This window comes from Chaetura pelagica, unplaced genomic scaffold, assembly GCF_000747805.2.
Source record: "Chaetura pelagica isolate M959 unplaced genomic scaffold, ChaPel_1.0 scaffold130, whole genome shotgun sequence".
NCBI classification, from domain to species: Eukaryota; Metazoa; Chordata; class Aves; order Apodiformes; family Apodidae; genus Chaetura; species Chaetura pelagica.
The window spans coordinates 1,219,132-1,243,766 of record NW_009951915.1 but is presented as its reverse complement, the minus strand read 5'-3'; the positions used below and the strand labels follow the sequence as shown (position 1 = coordinate 1,243,766).

General features: G+C 44.8%; 1 protein-coding gene across 2 annotated transcripts in view; it reads left to right on the top strand.

Annotated features, from left to right (window-relative positions):
- Positions 1 to 3,588: 3,588 nt before the first annotated feature.
- VIPR1 (vasoactive intestinal peptide receptor 1) overlaps positions 3,589 to 24,635 on the top strand; it is a 70,513-nt gene continuing 49,466 nt past the window's right edge. Inside the window, exons 1-2 of one of the 2 annotated variants that reach the window (XM_009994625.1) lie at positions 3,589 to 3,694; positions 20,601 to 20,708. In XM_009994625.1, coding sequence (XP_009992927.1) covers positions 3,628 to 3,694; positions 20,601 to 20,708 — 175 coding nt within the window. In that variant the 5' untranslated portion in view covers positions 3,589 to 3,627. The remainder of the gene's footprint in view (positions 3,695 to 20,600; positions 20,709 to 24,635) is intronic. The other variant, XM_009994633.1, reaches the window with a different exon arrangement.

Below are 24,635 nucleotides of genomic sequence, written 5' to 3'. Positions count from 1 at the left end.
TCCAGTTAAAGGTCTTTAGACATTAAATTCACACATCACTGACCTTCCCCAGCTTAATTGTATGCATTTTAGTTAGAACTGGTCCACCTGTAATCAGTGGAGTGTGATGGATGCCTTCAGAGCTGGTGTTCCCTCACTCTCTGTGGACTACAAGGAATGGTACAAGTCCCTTCAGACTCAATGTGAAGTGTTTACCCAGCTAAAATAAAGGAAGATGTGTCCCACTGACAGAGGAGGTGAGATACAGTCCACGTTGGTTTTTTGTTTGTTTATGGAATCATTTAGGTTGGAAAGGACCCTTAAGATGATCAAGCTCAGTCATTATCCCAGCCCTGCCCAGGCCACCACTAAACCATGTCCCTCAGCACCACATCTATGTGGCTTTTAAACACCTGCAGGGATGGGAACTCCAGCACCTCCCTGGGCAGCCTGGGCCAGGGTCTGACAACCTTTTCAGTAAAGAGATGTTTCCTGATATCCAACCTCCACCTCCCCTGGCACAACCTGAGGCCGGTTCCTCTTGTCCCATCCCTTGTTCCTGGGGAGCAGAGCCCGACCCCCCTGGCTCCAACCTCCTCTCAGGCAGCTGCAGAGCCAGCAGGTCTCCCCTCAGCCTCCTTTGCTCCAGGCTGGACACCCCCAGCTCCCTCAGCTGCTCCTGCTCAGCCTTGTGCTCCAGCCCCTTCCCCAGCTCCCTTGCCCTTCTCTGGACACGCTCCAGCCCCTCCATGTCCTCCTTGTCCTGAGGGGCCCAGCCCTGCCCCCAGGTTTTGGGGTGCAGCCTCAGCAGGGCCCAGCCCAGGGGTATGATCCCTGCCCTGCTCCTGCTGGCCACACTATTGCTGATAGAAGCCAGGATGCTGTTGGCACTCCTGGCCACCTGGGCACATACTGGCTCATATTCAGCTCCTGTGGACCACCACCCCCAGGTCCTTTTCTTCCAGGCACTTTTCAGCCATTCTTCCCCAAGCCTGGAGCATTTTGTGGGGTTGTTTTGACCCTAGAGCAAGACCCTGCACTTGGCCTTGTTGAACCTCATATAATTGGCCTCAGCCCATCTATCCATTCTGTCCAGGTCCTTCTGCAGAGCCTTCCTACCCTCAGGCCCAACTTGGTGTTACATCTAAGCTTTCTTTTTGCTTTTACCTATCTAGTGCTGCTCTGGAGAGCTTCCTATATATGAGGCAGCTGTTTTGGCACTGGCAGATCCAACATAAGATTTGCATGGATCCATGCCTCCTGGAATGAGATCTGTTGGTAGATGCCTCTATTTGGGAGACTCAATCCCACCTCAGTTCCTGGCTCTGCCTGAAATCAGTGAAGCATCTAAATATTCCTTCAGTCAATGGAGCCACCCACCCTGCTTAAAAGCTCACAGCAGGGCAGCAGGACCACTACAAAAGCCAAGATCACCTGTATTTTGGTATTTTGGGTGTTGGACACTCTTTTTTCCAGTGGTTTGCCTAACACAGATGTCTTTCCTCTTGGACTGGATGAAAAAAATGTACTTTTAAAATGACATCTCTAATCAAGTTTACCTGAATCTATCTTGGGAGTGCTAATGATGGGTTGGCCTCATTGTGGTCTTGAAAGGTGATAAAATATTTGCTGAAAAGTAAGCAATGGGTTGTTGAAGTAAATATGCAATTAACCAACTGAGGCCTTCATTTTTAGTGAAGGGAGGATGTGGCAGTGAGGTACTTGCTAATGGGGTAGGTAGAAAATGTACTGCAGGAAAAAACCCCACCTAAACATGTTGTAGAAGTGCAGAGCACTTTGCCAGCCCTGATCAAAGGTAGAGCTGTATGAATTAATTTATAAAGTGAAAACTGGAGTTATTTATAGATGGGAGATGAATTTGGCAATTGTTTCAGTCCAGAGAGTTAAGCCTTTTCTTTGGAAAAGTCTGAATGTTATGAAAACATTTCAATCTTTATTTTTACAGCAAGGGTTCTGCAAATCTCTCAGGCTTCTCCTCATGCTTTTTTAAGGTTAAAATAAAAAGGCAAGAAGCACTGTAAAGCAAACCAAAATGAATCAATAGTATTTTAAATGAGCCAAGATAATATTTCCTAAGATCTGTTTCCCTTTAGGAAAAAGAAACATTTTAATACCAAGACAACTCCAAACAATTCTCCCTCTCCCCACTTCTCATGTTTGGTTTTTATTTTTGTTTTTGACTAGAAAACTGCATGATTAATTGTTTAAATGTTACTAATCAAGGCCCATTCCCAACCTGAAGGAAATTATAGTCTGAACAAGATGTGGTGAAACAGGGAAGAGAGCAGGTTTAGTTAATAAGAAGTGGTGAGAATAAATATAATATGCTAACTTATCATTTTAATCCAAAGCACGATTAACATCAAACAATTGTTCCTTCAAAAGATTTCTGGGCCTTCTGTCTTACAAACTTATCTGGCAAATAGTTGGATAGAGAAATTTCTCACACATTTTGAAATGAGACATGGGAAGGTTGTTTTATTTGTTTGTTTGTTTTTCTCTGCCTCTTTCTGATGAAAATATTTGCCCTTTCCAAAATCCAGCAAGAGTGGGCACTGAGCCAATGACTTACAGGGAACAGCTCTTCCCCTCTCCTCAAAACCTGTCCCTGCAGCTCACCTGACTCGTGGTTTTTGCTGCATCACATTGAACAGTGATGGTATAAACTCAGCTGAGACTTCTGCTCTCTTTACATCATTCCCCTCTCACCTTCTCTTTGCAGCTGAGCTTCTCAACAGGTTTCTTCCTTCTATTTCTAATCTCTTTGAAGAAGATGGGGGTTTGTGGAGTGCCATGTGTGATGGGACCTCCATTTCTGCTGGCAGTCACCGTAGTCATGAAGCCAGAGGTGCCCTCCAAGCTCAGAACCTGTTGGTAGCCAGGGGACACTGTGTTAAGTGACCCATTGTCCAGCTCCTTGTTCTTTTTTGGAGCATAAATTGTCGTTTGCACATTTTATGATTGAATCATGAATGAATTACATGTTGTAAGGAGTCCATGGTTAATTACCTGAACATTTATAGCCGCTGTCGTATTGCAAACACACTATAATTAGGTCTGACTGAGGAGCAGCCACTTGAGGGGAAAAGTCTTGTCACTGGGAATTTCCTGCTTTTTAGCTCCTTGATCTCCTAATCTGCATCAGATTTGATTTGGGGTTTTGTTTTGCTTTGAATTAGCATGGGCCAGGAGGCAGCCCACATGAGAAGGGAGGGAATAAACCGTGTAAACACAGGTCCCTCTGCTCCTGCCATGAATATTAAAGCTGCCGTCTTCCTGCCCTAGATAGCTGGTGGTGTTAGGTCAGTCAGGGTTCCCAGAGCATGAAGAAGGTGAATTGCTCCTGATGATCAGAAAAAAAAAAAAAGAAAAAAGGTTGATTTGGGTTTTTTTTAAGGAAAGCATGGAAGTAAATGCTGTGTATTTAGCAGGCTCTGGGTTACACTCCCTTCTCTCAAGCAAACATCAACATTGGCTGGGTGTATCTCCTCTTTGTGCAGTGGTCCTGGAGAGCTCAGGTGGCCATGAAACCCCGGGAACTCATCTCTGAGGGCAGCAGGGTTTTGCTGACTCTCTCCTTCTCTGCCCTGTCTGCAGGCCTCCAGCACACGCCCGGAGTGCAGCATCATGCAGGAGATTGAAGAGGAACGGAGCCAGTGCCTGGCAGAGCTCACTGGGGAAAACCAGACCTCAGGTATGGAGACCCTTCCTTCTCTCCCTGGCCTGCAAGCCAACATCACTCAGCCTCACACCCGCCTTGCCTGTGCCATTTCTCACCCCTTCTGCTGCTGGATCAGGATGGTCACTTCCACTGGTGCTGAGGTTTTACATTGGGAGGGAAAGAAATAACAACTTCTAAGTAGGATTCAATCAACCAAGAGTTTGAAGAGCTCGCAGGGAACCACTCACTGGATCAGCCTAGCTTAGGTGTCTGGGTGTGTTTAATCACAGCCAGCCATCCCTCTCTCTGAACTGGAAGTGCCTTAACCAATTTTTCCCTGGAATCTGAAAACCCAGCGTTCTCACAGACCTTGGTTTGCTTCAGTAGGAGTCCTGGCAACCTTCTCCTTCCATTGACCTGAACAGTCCTCCTGTCCTCCTGCCAAAATGCCTCCTGTTCTGGTGGCAAAGCAGAGGAAGGAAAGTTGTGCTCTAAGGTTGCAAGGTATCTATGGAGTTGGGTCAGGTGGCTGTGATATTCTTCTTGTTCTCATGACATGGAGCACACACAAGATTGGACAATCATCCTGGAAGGTTCTCCTGTCCCCTTAACCCACTCCCTGCCTCAGTGGCCGTGAGAGGGGCACCAGGTCAACAATGCCACCTTTGCTCTCCAGACTCCCAAGGCTTCTCCATCCCAGCCTTTGGCAGCAGCCATGGAGCTGTTCCTCCCTTGAGGGGCAGCCATGGCACACCCCACCTCAGGTACATGGGGATTCAGAGGAGGAGATAAGCTTCAGGATGTTGCTGTGAGCAGAGGAGCTGCAGACCAACCTGCGAGACAGGACACGGGTGGGAGATGTTGACAGTCTCTGTGCTAGCACAATTCCCCTGTGGGCAGCCTGCACAGAGCTTGGAAAATTCTGACACATCCACCCATGAAGGGTCTTAACTTGTAGAGTTAGTGTGACTGGAAGAGAAAGCTTTTGGTTTTGGTGTTGGCCCATCCCATCCCGCAGCAGTGCTGTCAAAGACCCAAGAGTGAGCCATTGGGTTGGACCTCTTCCTCTCCACATCCCTCTCTCAAGTTACAGGTCCTGGTTTAATGAGTAAAGGAGGTGTAGGGACCAGTGGGAGCCTGTCAGGCTCGGAAACAAGGGGTCACACTGCTGGGGGAAGGGGTGGGAAGATACATAACCTGCTTGATACTTGTGCATCAAACACTGGCCCAGGCTGCCCAGGGAGGTTCTGAAGCCCCCATCCCTGGAGGTGTTAGAAGCTGCCTAGATGTGGTGTTCAGGGACATGGTTTAGTGGTGGCCTTGGCAGGGCTGGGTTAACACTTGGACTTAATGATCTTAAAGGTCTTTTCCAGCTCAAACAATTCTGTGATTCTACGTATCCCACCTCCTGAAAGAGGAAAATGTGGAAGAGGGTGTCTTCTCATCCCCTCCCCCTTGGCATTCCTTGCAGTTAAGGCTGCAGACTGAGCCCTGAAGGAGCTTTGCTGAACTCAAGGGTGGCTTTTGGCCTCTGCTTTTATCTGCTAAGATGTGGTTTTCTTTGATTCAGAGACTATTTCAAGTGTCCCTGTACAGTTAAATGGAGCAATTTGAAGAAATGTTCTCCTGGAATCCACTAAAGGGAAATGTCAGAGTAGTTAAAAAGCTCCATCTGAAAACCAACTAAATGCTTAATTTCACTTTCATGGATATTTAACGAAATTCAATTAAATACAGTACATTCAAAATGAAATAATAAATACTTGATGTATTTTTTTCCTGCTTTTTCAAGATTATTATTTTTCTCATTAGAAAGTTTAATCCAAAACAGTTTTTGTTGTTTTGCTTTGTTGTTTTTTTTTTTCTTCTTTCTGCTGAATTAAACCATTGGAAATATTTTTTCCCAGTTCTGGTGTAAAACCACACTCAGTTGTATTGCAAGCCCTTAATGCCCAAGCACTGGCAAGTATAAAAAAAAATCCTTTGGAGTATGTTTTTCATAATCACAGAATCACAGAATAGTCATGGTTGGAAAAGACCTCTGAGATCACTGAGTCCAAACAAAAAAAACCACCAAAACCCAAAATTAAGCAAAACCCCAAACTACCAAACAAGGAAAACAACAACCCCAAAGTACCCCAAACTCCACAAAACCACACCCCCAAAAAAACAACCCACAAACACAGAACCTACAATCTCAGCCACTAGAGCCTGCTCTGAAGTTCCTCATCTACCCATTTCTTTAATACATCCAAGGATGGTGACTCCACCACCTCCCTTGGCAGGCTGAAATATTGGACTGGGATAATTTTACATTTCCACCAGTCACTCCCTGTAGTCATTAAATGAAACAGATTCAGAAACTGCAGTTGTGAGCACTATAAAGTGGTTTTTATCCATGGGGACTGTATCTGCTACATTAACCTGAGGTCAGGGCAGATGATGTTTGTGTATGTCTGCATGTCCTTGGTTGAAGTGGTTGTAGATGAAATCAATGTGGAGCAAGTGTGTGTAGGGGCACAACATTTGTCCAAACAAATTTTAGAATGTAAATTGTTTGCCCCAAAACATCAGCAGGTGTGAAGAGCTCAGTACCTGACCCTTAGCTGGACACTCAAGGCTGCCTTTGCAATCAACAGAGAGAAACCAGCATCTCCAAAGCATTGGCTCTCAACTGGGTCAGTCATCTTATGGAGAAGTCAGTTTTGAAAGTGGTGTGGACAGGTAACTCCAATGTACCTAAATGGGGTGTGTTTCCCCCTGGGAGTGTTCAAGGCACAGAGTGTGTGAGCACAAGTAGATCAAAAGAAATGTTGTTTTCCTGGCGTGAGGCTCCACAGCTCGATCAATGGAGCTGAGCACAGGTGCAAACTAAAACTTTGAGCTTTGACAGTTGGGGTTGAGGGGGAAGTTTGTTGGTGAGAAACCTTATGAAGGTGTTGATAAGAGAGGTAACTGTTGAGTCTGAGTGTTGCTGGACAGAAAAAATCCCAGTAAAACTGCCAGGAAAACAAATATAATCTGACCACAGTTCTGTCCCCTGGAGAAGAAGAATGGAAAGCTGGTGAGATTCCCTGCCATCTGTAGTGTAATACCTTGATAGATGCCCAGGGAGGTGTGTTGCCTTCTGTGCATTCCACATCCTTTTAGCAAAAAGAAAATCACTGGAGGTTTAACAACCAATTACTTATCCTTTCTAATTAAATGAGTGGAAATAAGGAAACACAGCGTTTCGGTGCAGCCTGGTAATAAAGCTTTGTTTAGAAGCCATTATCCATTGTATTGATCAGAGGGGCTTAATCACAGGGGTAATTTGATGTGTCAGATAGATTAGTCACCTCTTAAGAACACCTGATAGTAGTGCTGGGACTGATCACTGGCTCAGGATAAGCAGATAGGTTTGAACTGATAAACAAGAACATCTATCTTTAATGTTTTATCTTCACAGACCCACTCCTTACAGTGGGTGACATTGTTGCTTTTTTTCCAAGTTAAACCTCTGTGTTTCCAGAGCTGGTAGTAGGTGCCAATTGCTGTTCCTGGTGTCCTTGAACCACAGGACTGCTGTTTCATATTAGCAGGATGGAATACTCTGTATTCTTTATTAGGAATGTGATTCAGTATCTGTGAAGTTACCCACATTTGATTAAAAGTTTGCTTGAAATTTCCCTTTCCAAGATTTTGGATAGATTATAGCAGCTTTCCAGTACCTGAAGGGGGCCTAAAAGAAAGGTGGGGAGGGACTTGTACAATGACATGTGTGATGAGGTGGAACAGGTTCAAAAAGAAGAGGTAGATTTAAATCAGAAGTGTTTGGATGATGCTCTCAGGCACATGGTGTGATTCTTGGGGTGCCCTACACAGGGACAGGAGTTGGACTTGATGATCCTGATGGGTCCCTTCCAACTCAGCAGATTCTATGATCTTGTGTTTCTAGATATTAGTAAGAAATTCTTTCCTATGAGGGTGATGAGGCCCTGGATCAGGTTGCCCAGGGAAGCTGTGGCTGCCCCATCCCTGGCAGTGTTGAAGGGCAGGTTGGATGGGGCTTGGAGCAGCCTGGGCTGGTGGGAGGTGTCCCTGCCCATGCAGGGGGCTTGGATCTAGATGATCTTTAAGGTCCCTTCCAACCCAAACCATTCTGTGATTCTGTGACTTTTACAGGGACACAGGAGAGACACAGGGGTCACAAAAGCATGACCATTTCTGATGGGAAGAAGTCAGCTTTTCAGCATGGGAAGGGCTGCAGAAGGTACAGCTAGAGAGAAAACAGCAGGGAAGACCAGTTGAGGCTGGCAGTGTGTACACAGGAGAATCAAACGGCTGTGAGATCAAAGTCTGGGCTTTATAAAGGAAGCTTGTAACCATCAGAGGATACTGAGCAGCCTTTCTGGAGGGCTGCAGGAAGGAGAGTTTTATTGACCTGGTGGCAGAGCTTGCTGTGTTTATGAAAGGGAGTGTGGGATGCAGTTGTGTGTTGCAGCCCAGGATTGGATTTCATCATCAGAACTGTCCTCTGCCCTGTTACCCTTTTACCTCTGTGCTGAAGTAACCAGCAAAACCATAAACTGACAGTTGTGATTCAGTGCAAAATTGGATCCTTGGCCATTAAAATCAAGACTAAGTAGACTGAGACCATTTTGTTTCACAAGGACAAATAACCATTGCAGGGGAACAACCTTGGGTGGGGGATTTCTTTCACTTGATCTTAGGTGACTCTAGGGTAGTCTGACCAAGTGTGGGCATCTCTTTCAGGATGTGATGAATGACTTTCAAATTGTCTTGCCTGTTGACAAGATCTTTGTTTACTCTGAAGAGATTCTAAGTGAGCTGAGCTGTGTTGGAAATAACCACACTCCACAGATGGTTTGTGTCCTGGTGTTCCCTGCCTTGGAGATCCATAGATGATCTTTAAGGTCCCTTCCAAACCAAACCATTCTGTGATTTCATGAGTCCATGATTCCATTTTATTACTGGGACTTACAAAACCACTGTGGGCAGACAGAGGAACAGGCAGTGGAATATTTTGACAACACCCACAATTTAAAATTCACAGGAAGCTACTAGGTATCTGGGGAGAAATAACAGCCCAAAAAAGAAACTTCATGTAATTCAGGTTAGGTTGCCTCTTCTCCTTCTTCACCTCCCTTCTCCCAAATAAATCTGTCCATAGTGTTGTACATCAGTCTGCAATGGCTGTGGGTGCAGATTTTTGTGGATGATGTTTTCCCAGGAGCTGTTCAGGGAGTTCCTTGGGGATGCTGAAGTTATATCTAACACATAGAAAGCCACATTGCCTTATATCCCACTGCCAAGCAATCCAGTGCTGGAATGGGTATGCAGAGGCAGGAGCTCAAGTCCTGAATGCTCCATCCTGTAGAAGAGCTGGGTCATTTAGCTTGGTAGCATCTTTGTGCAGTTGCACCCCCGGTGTCCCTGCAGAGCTGCTCTTTGCAAGGTCCATGTCCTGAAAGCAGCTGGCAACAGGCCAGCTTTGGAGGTTCAGCTACAGTTTGCAAAGGGTTCCCAAATTTTCATCAGCCAGTGCCTGTGGGATTCCTGTCTGAGCAGCTGCAGGGTCAGTTCAGCCAGGTCGGTCCCAGGATCTGAACACCTTCAGTGAGAGCTCTCTCTGCCACCCTGCTGGACAAGTGTGATGAGAGGCTTTTGAGAGCTGCTTTGCAGACAGCAGCTGCTGCCCTGAGCTCTTTGGCTCTTTTCTTTCCCTTTGTCTTGGCTCTCTGACCATACAGGGCTGCCTCTCTGCTGGAATCTCCAACCACGGCAATGTAAAACAAATAAATGAGGCAGTTCCACAGCCTGGGCTTCTCCAAAGCACTTAGTAATTTTAGGGGTTTACAACAAATAGAGTTCCTCAGTGCTCTGCATTATTTTCACAGTGCTTCCAAGCATGTTTCAAAAGTGACCAAGGCAATCTGAAAGCCAGGTTTTCACTCCAGAGACTTTCTCAGCCAGGGCATCTGTACTCAGGACTGTATAGCTGATAATACAGTGAGCAGCAGTAGGGAAGTTCTCCCAAGGTTTAGGAGGGAATAGCTGGAGGGACTTTTGCCTTCCAGGCCCACAGCTAGAGGCACATCTCTCTCAGTGTGGTGTGGCTGAGCTCCTGCTCCTGAGCTTTGCTGCAAGGCAGGTCTCACCACTGCCTTGCTTCTTGTTGACTTCCATTTGCTTTTTTAATGTAAAAACCCCAGGCCACAGAGGGTTTGGGGTTTGGTTTTGGTTTTTAAAAAGCTTCAAATCTTTGTGGCTGGAGTTTATAAACAGTTCAGCTTCCCCTGAAGAACCCAAATCATTTTATTATTATTTTTTAAATAACCTTCTCTTTTTTTAAAAAAAAAGCCAAGGGAAGCAATCAGGTCTGGGTTGACCAGCTCAGCTCATTATCTTTTTAATCCCATTATTGCTAATCAACTCCCTCTGCAATCAGATACTCTTTCAGAAGCAGTGGAGTAATTTAGGGATGACAGTTGAACAAGGTACCGTGAGTTGTTCGTAGGTGGGATGAGCAGCTCTGGAGACTCTGCTGCTGTGCAGGACACGTGTCATTGTACTGAAGGCAGCCCCCATGGACAGTGGTGGGAGTATCAGGCAGCACTGGGGCACAGGAATGCAGGCCCAGTTTTAGAGTTTTCTGTAATGACAAGGAAGTTTGAGCACGAGGGAAAAAAAATCAAGAAGAGAGAGGTGAGACCTTTAAACCAGCCTGATCACCTGAGCAGATTGGATGTGGTTTTGTGCATCAACATAGTTGCTTGGCTTAGTACCACAAAGCCATGGAGGTTGGCAGGGATCTCTTGATATGATCTAATTCAAACCCCTGCTTAAAGCTCCCAGCTCTCTCATCCCTTCCTTCTATGTGAGGTGTTGCAGTCCTTTCTTCTTCTTCACAGCCCTTTGCTGGACTTCCTCCTAGTATGTGCATGTCTCTTGTCTGGGGATGTCCAGACTTGGACCCAATATTCCAGAAGAGTCTCAGCAGTGCTGAGCAGAGGAGAAGAATCACCTGCCTTGACCTGCTGGCAACACTTCTCCTAATTCAGCCCAAGATAGCAGCCACCTGCTTTGGGACAAGGGCACGTTGCTAGATCTTGTTCAACTTGCTGTCCTCCAGGAGCTTCTCTCCACCCCAAAAGGGTGCATGGCATTAGTGCTTCCCAAGTGCAGGACTTTGCATTTCCCTTTGTTGGACTTCCATCACTTGGGGATTTTTCAGGACTTTTTGTTTGTTGGGTTTTATTGTTTGGGGTTTTTTCCCTCCAAAAGGGAAGACCTTTGGCTTCATTTGGATCCTAAATTCTTGAAGTTAAGTGCAAGTGAAACAAGCTCAGAACTTCACAGCTGGAGGCTCTCAGTGTCTCACAGAGTTGGAGCAGCATTTTGTCTGCCTATGCCCCACAGTTCAGCAGCCTGGAGGTAGCTGAGATAATCTTTTAAGTGCCAGTGACAATTGCCAATAACCATCAAGGAGCTGCTACAGTCAAGGTGCTTCTGATACCTCAAGTACCTTCAGCACTGCACTCTAGAATTGCAATCTAGACCTGTCTGTCTTGCACACAGGATCTGAAACCCAATCCAAAAGCAGTAAGAGTGGAAAACATGAAAGGAAATAGTTCAAACTCCCTCTCCTCCCCCCCCATTCCTGTGCCTATCTGCTTAACTTGTACATTCTTCACACTTGGTGTGGAAAATAGAGGTCCTGAAAGATCATCCCAAGGACAAATCCAGGCTGGGAGAGAATGGATTGAGAACAGACTTAAAGAGAAGGAGTTGGGGGTGTTGGTTGGTAAGAAGCTCATCATGAGCTGGCAATGTGCACTTACAAGCTAACTGTGTCCTGGGCTGCATCTAAAGAAGTGTGGCCAGCAGGGCCAGGGAGGGGATTCTCCCCCTCTACTCCACTCTTTTGAGACCCCCCTGCAGTGCTGTGTTCAGTTCTGAGGTCCCCAACACAGGAAGGACATGGAGCTGTTGGAGGGAGTCCAGAGGAGGCCACAAAGATGTTCAGAGGGCTGGAGCAGCTCTGCTCTGGAGCCAGGCTGGGAGAGTTGGGGTGTTCAGCCTGGAGAAGAGAAGGCTCCAGGGAGACCTGAGAGCACCTTCCAGTGCCTGAGGGGGCTCCAGGAAAGCTGGGGAGGGACTTGGGACAAGGGCAGGGAGTGATAGGATGAGTGGAACAGTTTTAAGCTGGAAGAGAGGAGATTGAGATTGGATGTTAGGAAGAAATTCTTCTCCTTGATGGTGGTGAGACACTGGCATGGGTTGCACAGGGAATTTGGAAACCCAGGGGAGTTGGAACTAGATGATCTTTAAGGTCCTTTCCAACCCAAACCATTCTGTGATTGTAAAATCATCACCTTTTTCACACAAAGTGGCCCATGTTTAAACTCCAAGCCCTGCTTTTGCTGTTCCAAAGACCTAGAGCAGAGGCTGGTTTGAAAAGCCAAATTTGGAGCTGGGGGTTCTTTTGTCAGTCTCCCTTGAAGAAGTCAAAGCTTTTTTGATGGGAGAAGAAGCAGTGAACATATGGATATTAAAAGTCAAGCTGGAAAAACGTTAATGAAGTTTAAATTAGGAGTCTGTTTATTCATCACCATCTGCTTATGATGCAGTAAGATCAGAAATAATTAATAGTTCCTTGCTTGAAAAAGTTCAAGTGAATTCTCACCTTCCAGTTGCATAAGGCTGGGAGAGATGATGTGTTGGTTGGGTTTGTGTGACAGACCAGTTATCAGCAGCTCTCCAGGTGCTCCATCAGTAGAACAGGAACTTCCTGGCAGCTCAAGCACTGGTGGTGGCACACACAGCAGGGTGGAGAAAGGGGTGGGTGGACCACTCAGCACTAGCTGGGGAGATGCTGCCTTTTTTGGCTGTGTCAAGGTGGTCATAGGTCCCTGAGACCTGCCAAGGTCTCATGTGGCTCCTTACACCTTCACACCTTCACATACATGAAGATGGATGGTTTTGTTAACAAAAAGCTACTGGTTTAAACTCAGCAGTGGAGTCTGGAGGTGGCACCATGGGAAGACCCAAGAAGAGTAGGTACCTAAATTCAAAGCCTGGTTCTCTTTACATCCACTTTTTTGCAACTTCTGGAAGAGCAGAGACATTTGAGTGAATAATGAGGAAGCCCTCAAGTAGTCCTTTAAGCATGCTCCATGCCAGAGCACTGGAGATCTATCTCTTGTTTAGATGCTGGAGAGGGGCTCAGTTATGTTTTTGGCAGCCCACTGTGCAAATCTGTGTCTGAAATCTTGGATCTTCTCTTTCAGTTTACATGTTCTGGAATTAGGCAGAAGGGCTCAGCTCTCCAGTTTGATTTATGAAAAGAGTGATCTGGAGGGATGAAAAAATTTAAGTGTTTATTTAGTTTGTTGGTTTAAAAAAGGCTGAAAGATTAGAAGCTTTTTTTTTTAAACTTGTTCCCTAGTAAATGTTGATGATGGTAAAACTCATGGGATTTTGGTGCTTAGAAATAATCCTCTAGAAATAGGCTCTGGTGATTTCTTTCACACTGTTTAGAATGACTCAGGCTGGAGGCTTAAGGTGAGGTTTCCTTCAGAAGTCTTGGAGTCAAACTTCTGTAACATTTAGGAAGAAAGAAGTCTTTTAGCATTTCCTGGTGAGTGCTTGGACAGCTTCTACTGGAAGCCACTGCAGAAGTGCAGACCAGTCTTTACAGCACATAACAACATTGTTGTTACTGTCCAGCATGTACACAGAGTGGGACAAATGAAATCAATCTCTTTGTCTTGCCACAGATATTGAGTCAAAGTCCAAGGTAAACTCTTTTCACTGACCCTCCATCTGGGGATCCTTTTTGCTGTCTGTGGTTCACCAAGCCTATTTTCTGCTGAATTGACTATGCAAATTGTCAGTGGAGGGGTGAATAAATTGTATCATAGAATCACAGAATGGTCTGGGTTGGAAGGGACCTTAATGATCATTCAGTTCCAACCCCCTGCATGGGCAGGGACACCTCCCAGCAGCCCAGGCTGCTCCAAGCCCCATCCAACCTGCCCTTCAACACTGCCAGGGATGGGGCAGCCACAGCTTCTCTGGGCAACCTGGGCCAGGGTCTCACCACCCTCACAGGAAAGAATTTCTTCCTAATGTCTGACCTCAGTCTCCCCTCCTTCAGTTCAAAACCATTACCCCTTGTCCTCTCACTACAAGCCCTTGTCTCAAGTCCCTCCCCAGCTTTCCTGGAGCCCCTTCAGGCACTGGAAGGTGCTCTAAGGTCTCCCTGGAGCCTTCTCTTCTCCTGGCTGAACACCCCAACTCCCTCAGCCTGGCTCCAGAGCAGAGCTGCTCCAGCCCTCATATTATCTTCATGACCTCCTCTGGGCTCTTCCCAGTAGACCCACATCCATGCACACCAGGTGAGGTCTAAGGAGAGCTGAGAAGAGGGGGAGAATCTCCTCCCTGGCCCTGCTGGCCACACTTCTTCTGATGCAGCCCAGGACACAGTTGCTTTCTGGGCTCCAGTTCACATTCCCTGCTCACGTTGAACTTTTCATCTACCATCACCCCAAGTCCTTCTCCTCTTGGCTGTTAGAGATCTATTCCCCAACAATATAGAAAAAAAGAATTTGCATGTCCTGGCAGGACTGTGCTTTTCCTTCAGCTTGGTGGTTTCTGTGTCACATCCTGCCACTGGTGCTGGAGTGAGAGCAGGCAAATGGGAGAGGCAAAAACACATCCAAATGACATGCAAAGCCATAGGAGGTTAAAAGGGGAGCTCCGAGGGGATGAGTTTGCTTCAGAGAGCTCTGTCAGTGTTGTTAAAAATAAAAAGGTGATGAGATGGAGCTGGGGGAGGGGAGATGCCTGCAGGATGCTTGGGTGTATGAGTGGGGCTGGGGTGGAGGAGGGCACAGCAGTGAATACAGGAGGGAAAGGGTTGAATTTTGCAGGGAAAGGTTGGGGACGTTCATTTAGTGAAATCCTGAAGCCAAGCTGGACCTGGTCAAGCCCAATCTGTCACAGAAAAATAAAATAAAACCCTATTCTGCAAGGGCAGGGCAGGGCAGGATGGGGGAGAATTAAAAACACCAAAGGTACAAGGGAGAAATGAAAAGGAACTGCTTCCATCCGAGGAGCAACTGAATAGGCAAGAACACTTCAGCTTGAAAAAGAGATGCCTGAGGAGGGATATGAAAGAGGATTTTATGTTTTTTCTCCCCAGGGAAAGGGAGATTTTGGTTAGGTTTTGAATGTTTCTTTCTTTGTAGAAAGACCCAGGAAATTCCTGATGAAACCAGCAATGAGCAGATTCAAAGTGAATTCAGAAAAAAAGTGGATTTTTTTTTCTTTCAAGGAGACACTTGAGCTGTTCCCTTGGCCCAGGAGGTTGTGAATTTTAAAAATGTCCATGGGTTCAGAAGCAAAATCAAACTGCATTTAATTTAAAAGATTTGTGGGGGGAAAGCAAAAAAAAAAAAAAAAAAAAAAAAAAAAAAAAAAAAAAAAAAAAAAAAAAAAAAAAAAAAAAAAAAAAAAAAAAAAAAAAAAAAAAAAAAAAAAAAAAAAAAAAAAAAAAAAAAAAAAAAAAAAAAAAAAAAAAAAAAAAAAAAAAAAAAAAAAAAAAAAAAAAAAAAAAAAAAAAAAAAAAAAAAAAAAAAAAAAAAAAAAAAAAAAAAAAAAAAAAAAAAAAAAAAAAAAAAAAAAAAAAAAAAAAAAAAAAAAAAAAAAAAAAAAAAAAAAAAAAAAAAAAAAAAAAAAAAAAAAAAAAAAAAAAAAAAAAAAAAAAAAAAAAAAAAAAAAAAAAAAAAAAAAAAAAAAAAAAAAAAAAAAAAAAAAAAAAAAAAAAGAATCTATCTGAGGTGCTTTTTTAAAAATTACATATAACTTCGAACATTTAAATAGAAGATTATCCCTGATTCAGGAAGTCTCTGCTTATTGAAGTCAGGGGCAGTAGTAATGACTCAAGGCTTGGGGTGGGTTTTCTTGGGCTGTGTTGAGTTCAAACTGCCTGTCTGGAACCAAGTTAGTAGATCATCTTTTGGGTTCTGTTTTCTTCAGTCAGGCAAAAGCTTAGTGCTCTGCTGGGACAAGAAGGCTGATGCAATGATCATTATGAGACCCAACTGGGGAAACCACAGATGAGCACCCAGGCTGCACTTCTGAGCTTGTCCATGAGAGAATAAATGTCACCCGACAGCAATTTACAGTCCTAACTCCAGAGAGGTTGGAAACTTCCTGCTGGGGTCAAATTGGAATGAAAATGAGTTTCCATTGCAATCAAACCAGCCTGTGATGGCACCCAGTGACATCTCAGCTTGGCTTAATCAAGCTGCACCTTTCTTTGCCTTGCTGCTCTCTCCCTGTGGGTAGTGAGAAGCACACAGAGATCCCAAGGCACCCCAGACATCAGCTGGGCACCTTTGCCTCTCAGCATTGTAGATCAAAAGTCTTGAGTGTGAATGTCTTTCAGAAAAGACCAGGAGTGACCCCATTCACTAGGGAAAATTTGGTGTGATGAGAGATGTGCTGAAAGGGCTTTGTTTTTGTTTTTTTTTTTTCCTCTGGACTGGGAGTTCACCTGGGTTAAAAGAGAAGCCTGGCACCAGCTTTCTGCCCTTCCTTTCTTTCCTCAGCCAAGCATTGTCACATCCCAGAGCTGTGCCAGAACTCTGGAAGTCATGTTTATTCATGAAGGGAAGTTATTCTGTGCTGCCTCCTAGCTAAGCTGTGCTGGGGTGTTTGCTGTCCTGCAGATACACCTCAAAGGGATGGGATTCTGTGCTCTAGTCTGCCAGGTCTGCAAACCACTGTAGACCTGTGCCTCATGACAACTGGCCTATTTCCTGTCTATTAACCTTTTAAAGGGAGGGGAAATGAGGGCCTGAGCTTTAATTCACATGCAGTGGAGACGCTGGAAAAGGTTATGGCTTTCTGCAGCTGCAGGAAGGTTTCCTAACCAGCAGTGTGTCAGTGGTCTTCAGCCACTTCTTCTGAGTCAGAACCTCTTAGAGGAGGGTTCTCCAAAGCCCAGCCCAGGTTGAGGCATTCCTTGGCTTGCACTTGGGGTATTTGGCTTGCAAAGAGGGGGGCTGAGCTGCTGGAGGTAAAGATTTGAAATCCAACACGTGGCCAACAGCCTCCAGCCCATTCCATGAGCAAGACTACAGAGGTTGCTTCAAGAGGGAGAGAGGTGGCTGCTAGTATTGCACTAATTGTGTGGCTTACAGTGCAGTGATGGGCAGTTTGATCTGCTCATCTGAATAAGGTTAGAAAGCAGCTTTGTTAGAGTGGTGAAGGATTTTTCCCTGCAACCCTCCAGAGGAAGGTATTTGGTTCCAGAGAGCACAGAGAGTCAGTCAACTGCAGGGCAAAGATGAGTGCTGGGGGGTCACAGTTAGAATAATTGAAAAGGAAACAAACTGTTATATATATATTTATAATGACAAGAGTTTAAAGAGTGTACCTGGTTGTGGTAAATGCTAATGTCTTGAAAAAGTCACATATTTTCACACTGCTTCTCCAGACTCATCACCTGTGAGCCTTTCCAAAGCACACCCCTTGGCAATGTGCATTCCTTGGCTTTTGGCACCAAGCACATGAGCAGAGCAGTTCTTTGGATTGCAGTGGAGCTGAAGGGTTGGTGTATTCCTGGCTCATTTGCAGCTGCTGCCTGAGCTGAGGATTGATCCCTACCTTTGCCTCCTTCCTGCAGATCCTGAGTGCAAGGTAGAAGACAATATTTATAATTAATTAACGGGGAGGCACTTAGCAATCACCAAACATCATTTGATCAAGCAAAACAAATTGTCACCTTAATTACATCCATGAAGGCCAAGTGATGCCACAGGGAAGAGAGGAATTTCCTTTTTCCAAGGCACACTGCATCTCTTTCTGCACTCAAATAGTTTTCTTAAGTATTGATCCATCACACTGACAGGACTGAATATTGCCTGCCAGCCCCCTGATCCCAGCAGTTTGCCAGCTGAAGTTCTCCCTGTTTTGGAGAAAAAACCCCAACATTTCCTGGAAGGCCATTTGACAAAGGTTGCCTGTGTCCTAGTTTGGATGGACAGGCACAAATTTTGCCTGATGTTGTAACAAGATGAGTGTAGAGTGAGCAGCAAGTGTTGGCCTGCAAATGCAAAGCGTCTTGCAAGTATCAATCTTTGTATTGTTGTGATCCATTCAAATCTAATTACTCCTGCAGGACCTCTTCTAATTATTGGAGAGAAGAGGATTCTTCCATGAATGGCCAGCCAGAGCTCTGGTTTCCACTGGCTTCTTTAGGTTTACACATCTGACTTTTAGCTACATAAATTTAGGGCTGTGCATCCCACCTTTACAACCCAGACGCTTCCAGGCAGCTGCACAAATATTCTCAGCACGTCTGTGGGGGCAATAAGGAAGAATTGTACTGGAACAGCTAATAGGCAGGTATGAGGACTCTTTCCAGAGGCAATAAGTTGTAAAGATCCACTTTGTGCCTCTTGCAAGGGCAGCCTTGTCTATCTTCACTCGACTTTAATCAGAGAGAGCTTTTGTTACCCAAGTGAACACCTAAAAGCTTTTTTTCACACTTCACAGGTGGGGGTGAAAAATGCTAACACAGGAAAAGATACAGATCACACAGCTTCTCACAATGCATAACTCAGGGCATTTAAAAAGCCATCTGATACTATCACCTTGTATTTTATTTTGCATTATAACCTGTCCTGAGGTAACGGGTGCACTGTGATTTATCGAGGTTGATGGAGGAAACAACTGCAGAACATGAAAGATCCTGTCCTGAAACCATCTACTTTCCATGGGCAGAATATCCCATGTCTTAATCATTTTGGAGCTGCTGGCTGTTTGGTGGCAGATAAATATGATGCTGTGGGAATTGAGCTTTGCACCTGTTATTAGAAACCTGGAATCTGAATTTCAATGAAGACTACAGAAGAGCACTCACAAGGAAGATACTGTCAGTTATTCCATTATTGAGGCTCTGATAAAGCCACCTCAGGACTTCATTCCAAAACTTCTGTTTGCTCATGAGAGAAGGAAGAGAGGAAAAACCTGTAAAATAACGTTCAAGAAGAGCTGAGGGATCTTTGTTTCAGCTCCAAAGCATTTTTGTGCTCTCTCTTTATTGATCCGAAGCAGCACGCGGCCTCAGTCTGGGCAGACTGATGATGGCACCAGCCTTTTTAGTAGCTCAAGTAGTAAAAGCTGATTTAAAGGAGGAATTTCAGATCCGGGTGTAATTGCCAACAAGTGCAGCTTTTCATAGTTCCCTTTATTTGTGTCTGAGAAGTATTTTCTCAGAGCTTTCTTCTTCGTCTTCTAGTTTTTCTTGCTGTTGTCCTTAAAAGCAGCACTTTAGTCATGACTGGGGAAGTGCTGCAATCTACTGGGGCATGACAAAGAACCCGAGAGCAGAGGTGCTATAAAGAAGTGAGGTCTGGTGACAACTCATCTATCCAACCCAGGCAGCAGCTGAAGTGACTGTCGGTTGGAAATGTAAACGCAAAATAAAAAGGTTCTCAAAATTCTAGTGAGAAGGCTAAAATATGTAACATGTTGAGGCAAAAACAAGCCTGATTTTGTTATTGTTTTGTTTTTAAATCCAAGTCTGCCAAGTCCTTTTGGCTTCAGTTGCTAATGTTGCATTATTCAACAGTGTAGCATCTATGTGATATCATTAATGTCTTTTGAGAAAGCAGAAATAAAAGGGCAAAATCAGAAAAACCCACTAGAGCTCTGTGGGAAGCTGGTGCAGGTTTTTGACTCCCAGAAAGGTTTTCTTCTGTCCAGAAAATCTCCAAAAATGCTTCATTTTAACAAAATGCTGCTTTCTCTCTGAAGTGAGCTCCATTGGTTATACCTTCATTCCTAGCTTGGATAGTTAGGAGTGTACTCACTCTTCCACTGAGAGCTTCTCCTGGTGACAGCTCTCTCCCTCTTCAGTCTCCAGGAGTAGTGTGTGCCTCTTTTTTCGTCCTTTTTAAGATGAAAAACTGCTTCTGGGGAAGAGATTTGGCTCCTGATCTCTTGATTGCCACCAGTGTCCCCTTCCTGCTCAGTGTGTCCCCTGCACCATCATCTCATTTCCAGGGAAAGAAAAAGCTGGTGACAGGAATTTGGGGGAAGCAGAGAAGGAATGTTCAGTCCAGGTGTTTTAATGCAACAGGGAGAGGTAAAGGTGAGGAAGAGAGATTGCCTCTGATTGGAGCCCCCAACATAGTAAGGACATGGAGAGAGCCCAGAGGAGGCCACAAATATAATCCAAGGGCTGGAGCAGCTCTGCTCTGGAGCCAGGCTGGGAGAGTTGGGGTGTTCAGCCTGGAGAAGAGAAGGCTCCAGGGAGACCTGAGAGCAGCTTCCAGTGCCTGAAGGGGCTCCAGGAAAGCTGGGGAGGGATTTTGGACAAGGGCTTGTAGTGAGAGGACAACAGATAATGGATTAAAACTGAAAGAGGGGAGATTTAGATTGGATATTGGGAGGAAATAATTCAGTGTGAGGGTAGTGAGACCCTGGCCCAGGTTGCCCAGGGAAACTCTGGCTGCCCCATCCCTGGCAGTGTTGAAGGGCAGGTTGGATGGGGCTTGGAGCAGCCTGGGCTGGTGGGAGGTGTCCCTGCCCATGGCAGGGGGGTGGGTCTAGATGACCTTTAAGATCCCTTCCAACCCAAACCATTCTGTGATTCTGTGGTTCTAGGTCTCCCACAGATCTGCTATTCTTTCTGTACCAGCTTCTGGAAACTTGACACACCAGCAGTTCCAAACTTCAGGCACTGGGATAGCTGACAGCTACGTTTTTAAGGAAAATACTTCTGTGCCTTTCCTTCCTACAGGTGCCTGCACCAAGGTGGCAGGCTCTGCACACCTCTGCACAGCTGCTCTGCCTGGTTCCTCTGCTCCATCCAGCAGACACCACTTGTCCTATCATCTGATTTTCCTATTTTCCCCAGGCTGCAGGAGGCAATGGGACAACATCACCTGCTGGCCTGAAGCAGAAGTGGGAGAAGTCGTGGTGCGCCCGTGCCCGAAGTACTTCAGGTTCCTCACCACTTTTCAGGGTAAGCAAAACCAGGCAGCTCCTCACAGTGCACTGGTTTTGGGGGGGTATCATATCGTATCATACCACATCATATCACAGGGGAAACTGCTTGGTACAATCAGAGGGACAATAAAGCTCCTTGCACAAGCTAAAGGAGGTTTCCAAGCCACACATAAATAGCCCAAAGCACTGGAGCATCCCCCCTGTCCTTCTTGCAGCACCATGTCCTCCTCTGGATCATAGGCATGCAAAAAAATAAGGCTCCTGGTGAAATGAAATGATATGGATGTTGTGCAGTGAGAATTGAATCCACCTGTGTAGTAATATGTTTGTTGTACAGAGTGAACAGGTTAGCACAGTAATGAATTAAGTCTCTGGCATAAAATAAGCAAGGTGAAACTACATAACCAGGTGTTTTTCTGCTGAAATGATAAATTTGGCCGCAGGCCAAGAAATTAACCTGCCAAATGATGGGCAGGGAAGGTTAATGGAGAAAGTAGCTTCATTCACTCTTTGGGGCATTCTGGGAAGCTTTCATTTAAAACTCAGGTCTCAAGTGCTGTGCAGCAACAGGACTCTCTGTCTCCTGGTAGTTTATAGTCACTATTTACTATTTTGATTACAGTAGCCCCACAGAACTCCCCAGAGAGTTGATCTTTTTTTTTGCACTCGAGTTCATGCACCGAGCTGATAAGTCTCCACTTTTACAGCCTCACAGTCCAAACACACATGATAAATTATGAATGGCAGTAAGGACACAATATTGTCCCCATTTAACAGGCCAGGGCACTACACTGATTAACCAGCACACGCTGATTACACCATTTGGCCAAGGCCACACCAAAAGTCTTTGCAGACCCAGCAGAGTAATTCGTGCTGTAACCTCTTGGTTTTCCAAAACTTCTCAGTATTTCATCACCTCTACTTCAACACCCAGGGGAAACAGGCAGAAGCTGCTGTTTTACCACATCTTGCAGGACAAGACCCCAGCTCGTTGGTCCAGCCACGTGGAGTAATTGCCTGTAGTTGGTGCTTTGTGGCCTCTCCTACCCTGAGTACAATGTTTGCTCCCTGGGCTTTGGAGACCCAGCAGGGCTGGTTAAAGAGGAAGGGGAAAAAAACACCCTTTCAGACATTTTTCTAACACTGTAGAGTAATGAGGAATGTGTTAAATATATACTCACACATGTTCGTGTGAATATATGATCTATACATACAAGCTACATCTATGATAACATATAATATGCATTATATTTGTGTCTGTATTGAACTGAAGCTGATGAAAGTGGAATGCCTTGACTTTTGTGCTAGGAGAGGCTTATGAGACTCAAGAACATCTATGATAACATATAATATGCATTATATACGTGGCTGTATTGAACTGAAGCTGATGCAAGTGGAATGCCTTGACTTGTGTGCTAGGAGAGGCATATGAGACTCAAGTAATTTGCTCATTTAGGGGCATCTACTGCTCTCTGGGATGTCCTAAGACATTTCATCTGGTCTCCAGGTTCACCTGTAGACAGATGCAGTTCTTTCATAGTTCATTTGCCATTGGATGTCTTAACAGAACTATGCTTAGGCAAGTGAATGTTTCCTGTTCTGAGACAAGTCCAGACTCCACCAAGAGCAGCCAGGGCATCACTTGGGCTCTCTGTTCATGTATCTCAATGTGCCAGGCCAAGATAGAGCCTCAAACACAAGCCAACCTGTGACCCTGCCCTACATACCAATGTTGTAACATGGCTTCTGGAATTTGTGCTGCTCTGTTTACAGTGAACTCAGCAAATGTCATCTAGGCTTGCAGCTGGCAATACCAGCAGCCTTCTGGCAGGATTTCACATGGCTCTGGATAAGCTTTGGATGAGTTCTCTGCATCTGACTGTCACCCAGGGGCTGCAGTCACTGGAGAGCTGGCTGCTTTGGTCAGTGATGGCTGGGGCATGATTCATCTCATCATAAATTAGCCACTTGAAAATATCAGATTAACAGCACCATGAAAACATCTGTTTGTCCTCCTTTATTATGGTGAACCACAGAGTCACTTGCTTTGATGGCTAAAGGGGATTCAGCACTCTAAGTTTCTGCAGTTGCTAGTGCAGGTGTGTCTGTAGAAGGTAGATGTTTATGATCCCATTAAAGTCAACAGTAACATAGTCAGTGCAGTCAGCAGACAACTGGATGTAGGAACCTGAACAACTCTTTAGGTGTCATTTGCTGTATTGATAAATGTTCTGCTGAGTGTAGCAGAAATGCAGGCCCTGAGCTGGCAGGGAGGCACCTGCCCTAGAGACACTGAGGGCTCCATTCAGCTTCTGAACAGAAGCATCTGGTGCCATTTGAGATACTTCAGGGGAGGATCTAAGAAATCCATGAGGATGCCTCAACTGGCACAAAGATACCTGTATTTAGGGAACTGATTTTTAGCATGGAATGACATCCATATCAACTGATTTTAGGGTTTTCCATACGTGAACCTATCTCTGAGCTTGCTGGTGAGAAATAGGCTCTTTAGAGGTGCAGTTCAGCTGGCTTTTAGATTTCAGCTTCAGGATGAGCTGAATAACATCAATAAACAGCACATTTCACTCCGTTTACAGTCAAATGGCTTTAAACTGGAAGAGGAGAGATTTAGGTCAGACATCAGGAAGAAATTCTTTGCCATGAGGGTAGGAAGGTGCTGGAATAGGTTGCCTAGGGAAGCTGTGGCTGCCCCCTCCCTGGAGGTGTTCAAGACCAGGTTGGATGAGGCTTGTGCAGCCTGGTCTGGTGGGAGGTGTCCCTGCTCATAGCAGGGAGGTTGGGACCTGGTGATCTTTGAGGTGCCTTCACCATTCTATGAGTCTATAAAGTATTTTAGAGCAGCTCTGGGAGATGTGAATGTCTTATAATACATATGAATCCCACTTCTGCAGAGCATACGTGCTAGTATTTCCTTCTGTGGAAGGAGAAACTGATTCAATTTCCAAAGCAGAAACAAGCTTTGATTTTCTCCCAGATATTCACTTTGCACAATCATATACAAATGTGGAAAGCAGATAAGGGGAGGGTAAGGTTGTCTCTTTTTTTATAGGATTAGCTTCAAAATTAATGCCATTAAAGTTTGTGCAACAGTCCTTCCTTTGTAGTACTGAGTCTCATTGAAGGGCTTTCAAGGAAATCAATCATCTGGTTAATGTTTAGTCTTACTCTTTGATCCCTTTGCAGCAGCATGAAAGCTTATACCAAAGTTGTGAGCAAGAGGAAAAATCTCTTTATATTTATAGCAGGGAAAGGGTGAGATAGTGGGAAGCAAAGAGTTAATGTGATTTTCCTGCCTGATGGAAAATATGTTCTTCAGATGACTAATATTCTACCTCACAGTAAATAAAGGATAAAATAGTCTCATGGCATTTAGAAACCTTAAAATGCCCAGCACAGTCCCAATAGCATTTGACATTAAATTTTTATGCCATTGATAAATCCAGAAGGTTTTCATTATTTCATGACATTCGTCTATATTATGTGAAGGAGACAGATCAAAATATTTTTGCCACCTTTCATTATTAAAGTACATTACTTGCTGTCCCTTGACCAGAGTGTTCAATACATAGAAGATGACATTTGTAACAGGGATTTGTTTCCAGCAGGCTCTCTAAAAGCAAGTTGTCCCAAGTTAAACAGTAAAAATTATCACTGACAGTTTTTAAGCTTCAATTGTGAAATGAATTGACTTAAGGGGGAGGGGATGGGAATAAGAATGTTCTGGAATCCCTCTCAATGAGGTGAGATCCTTCTGAGTTACAGGTTTGATAAACTCATTTTTTCCTCTTGTGCTGTAAATTTACTTCTCTTCTCACTTTGATTGCCCACCTGAAGCATTTCTTAAGATTTCACATGTCCTTTGGAATTCTGGATATTGTCATTCCTCAATCATACCTTGTACAGGTTGGATCCATGGACCAGG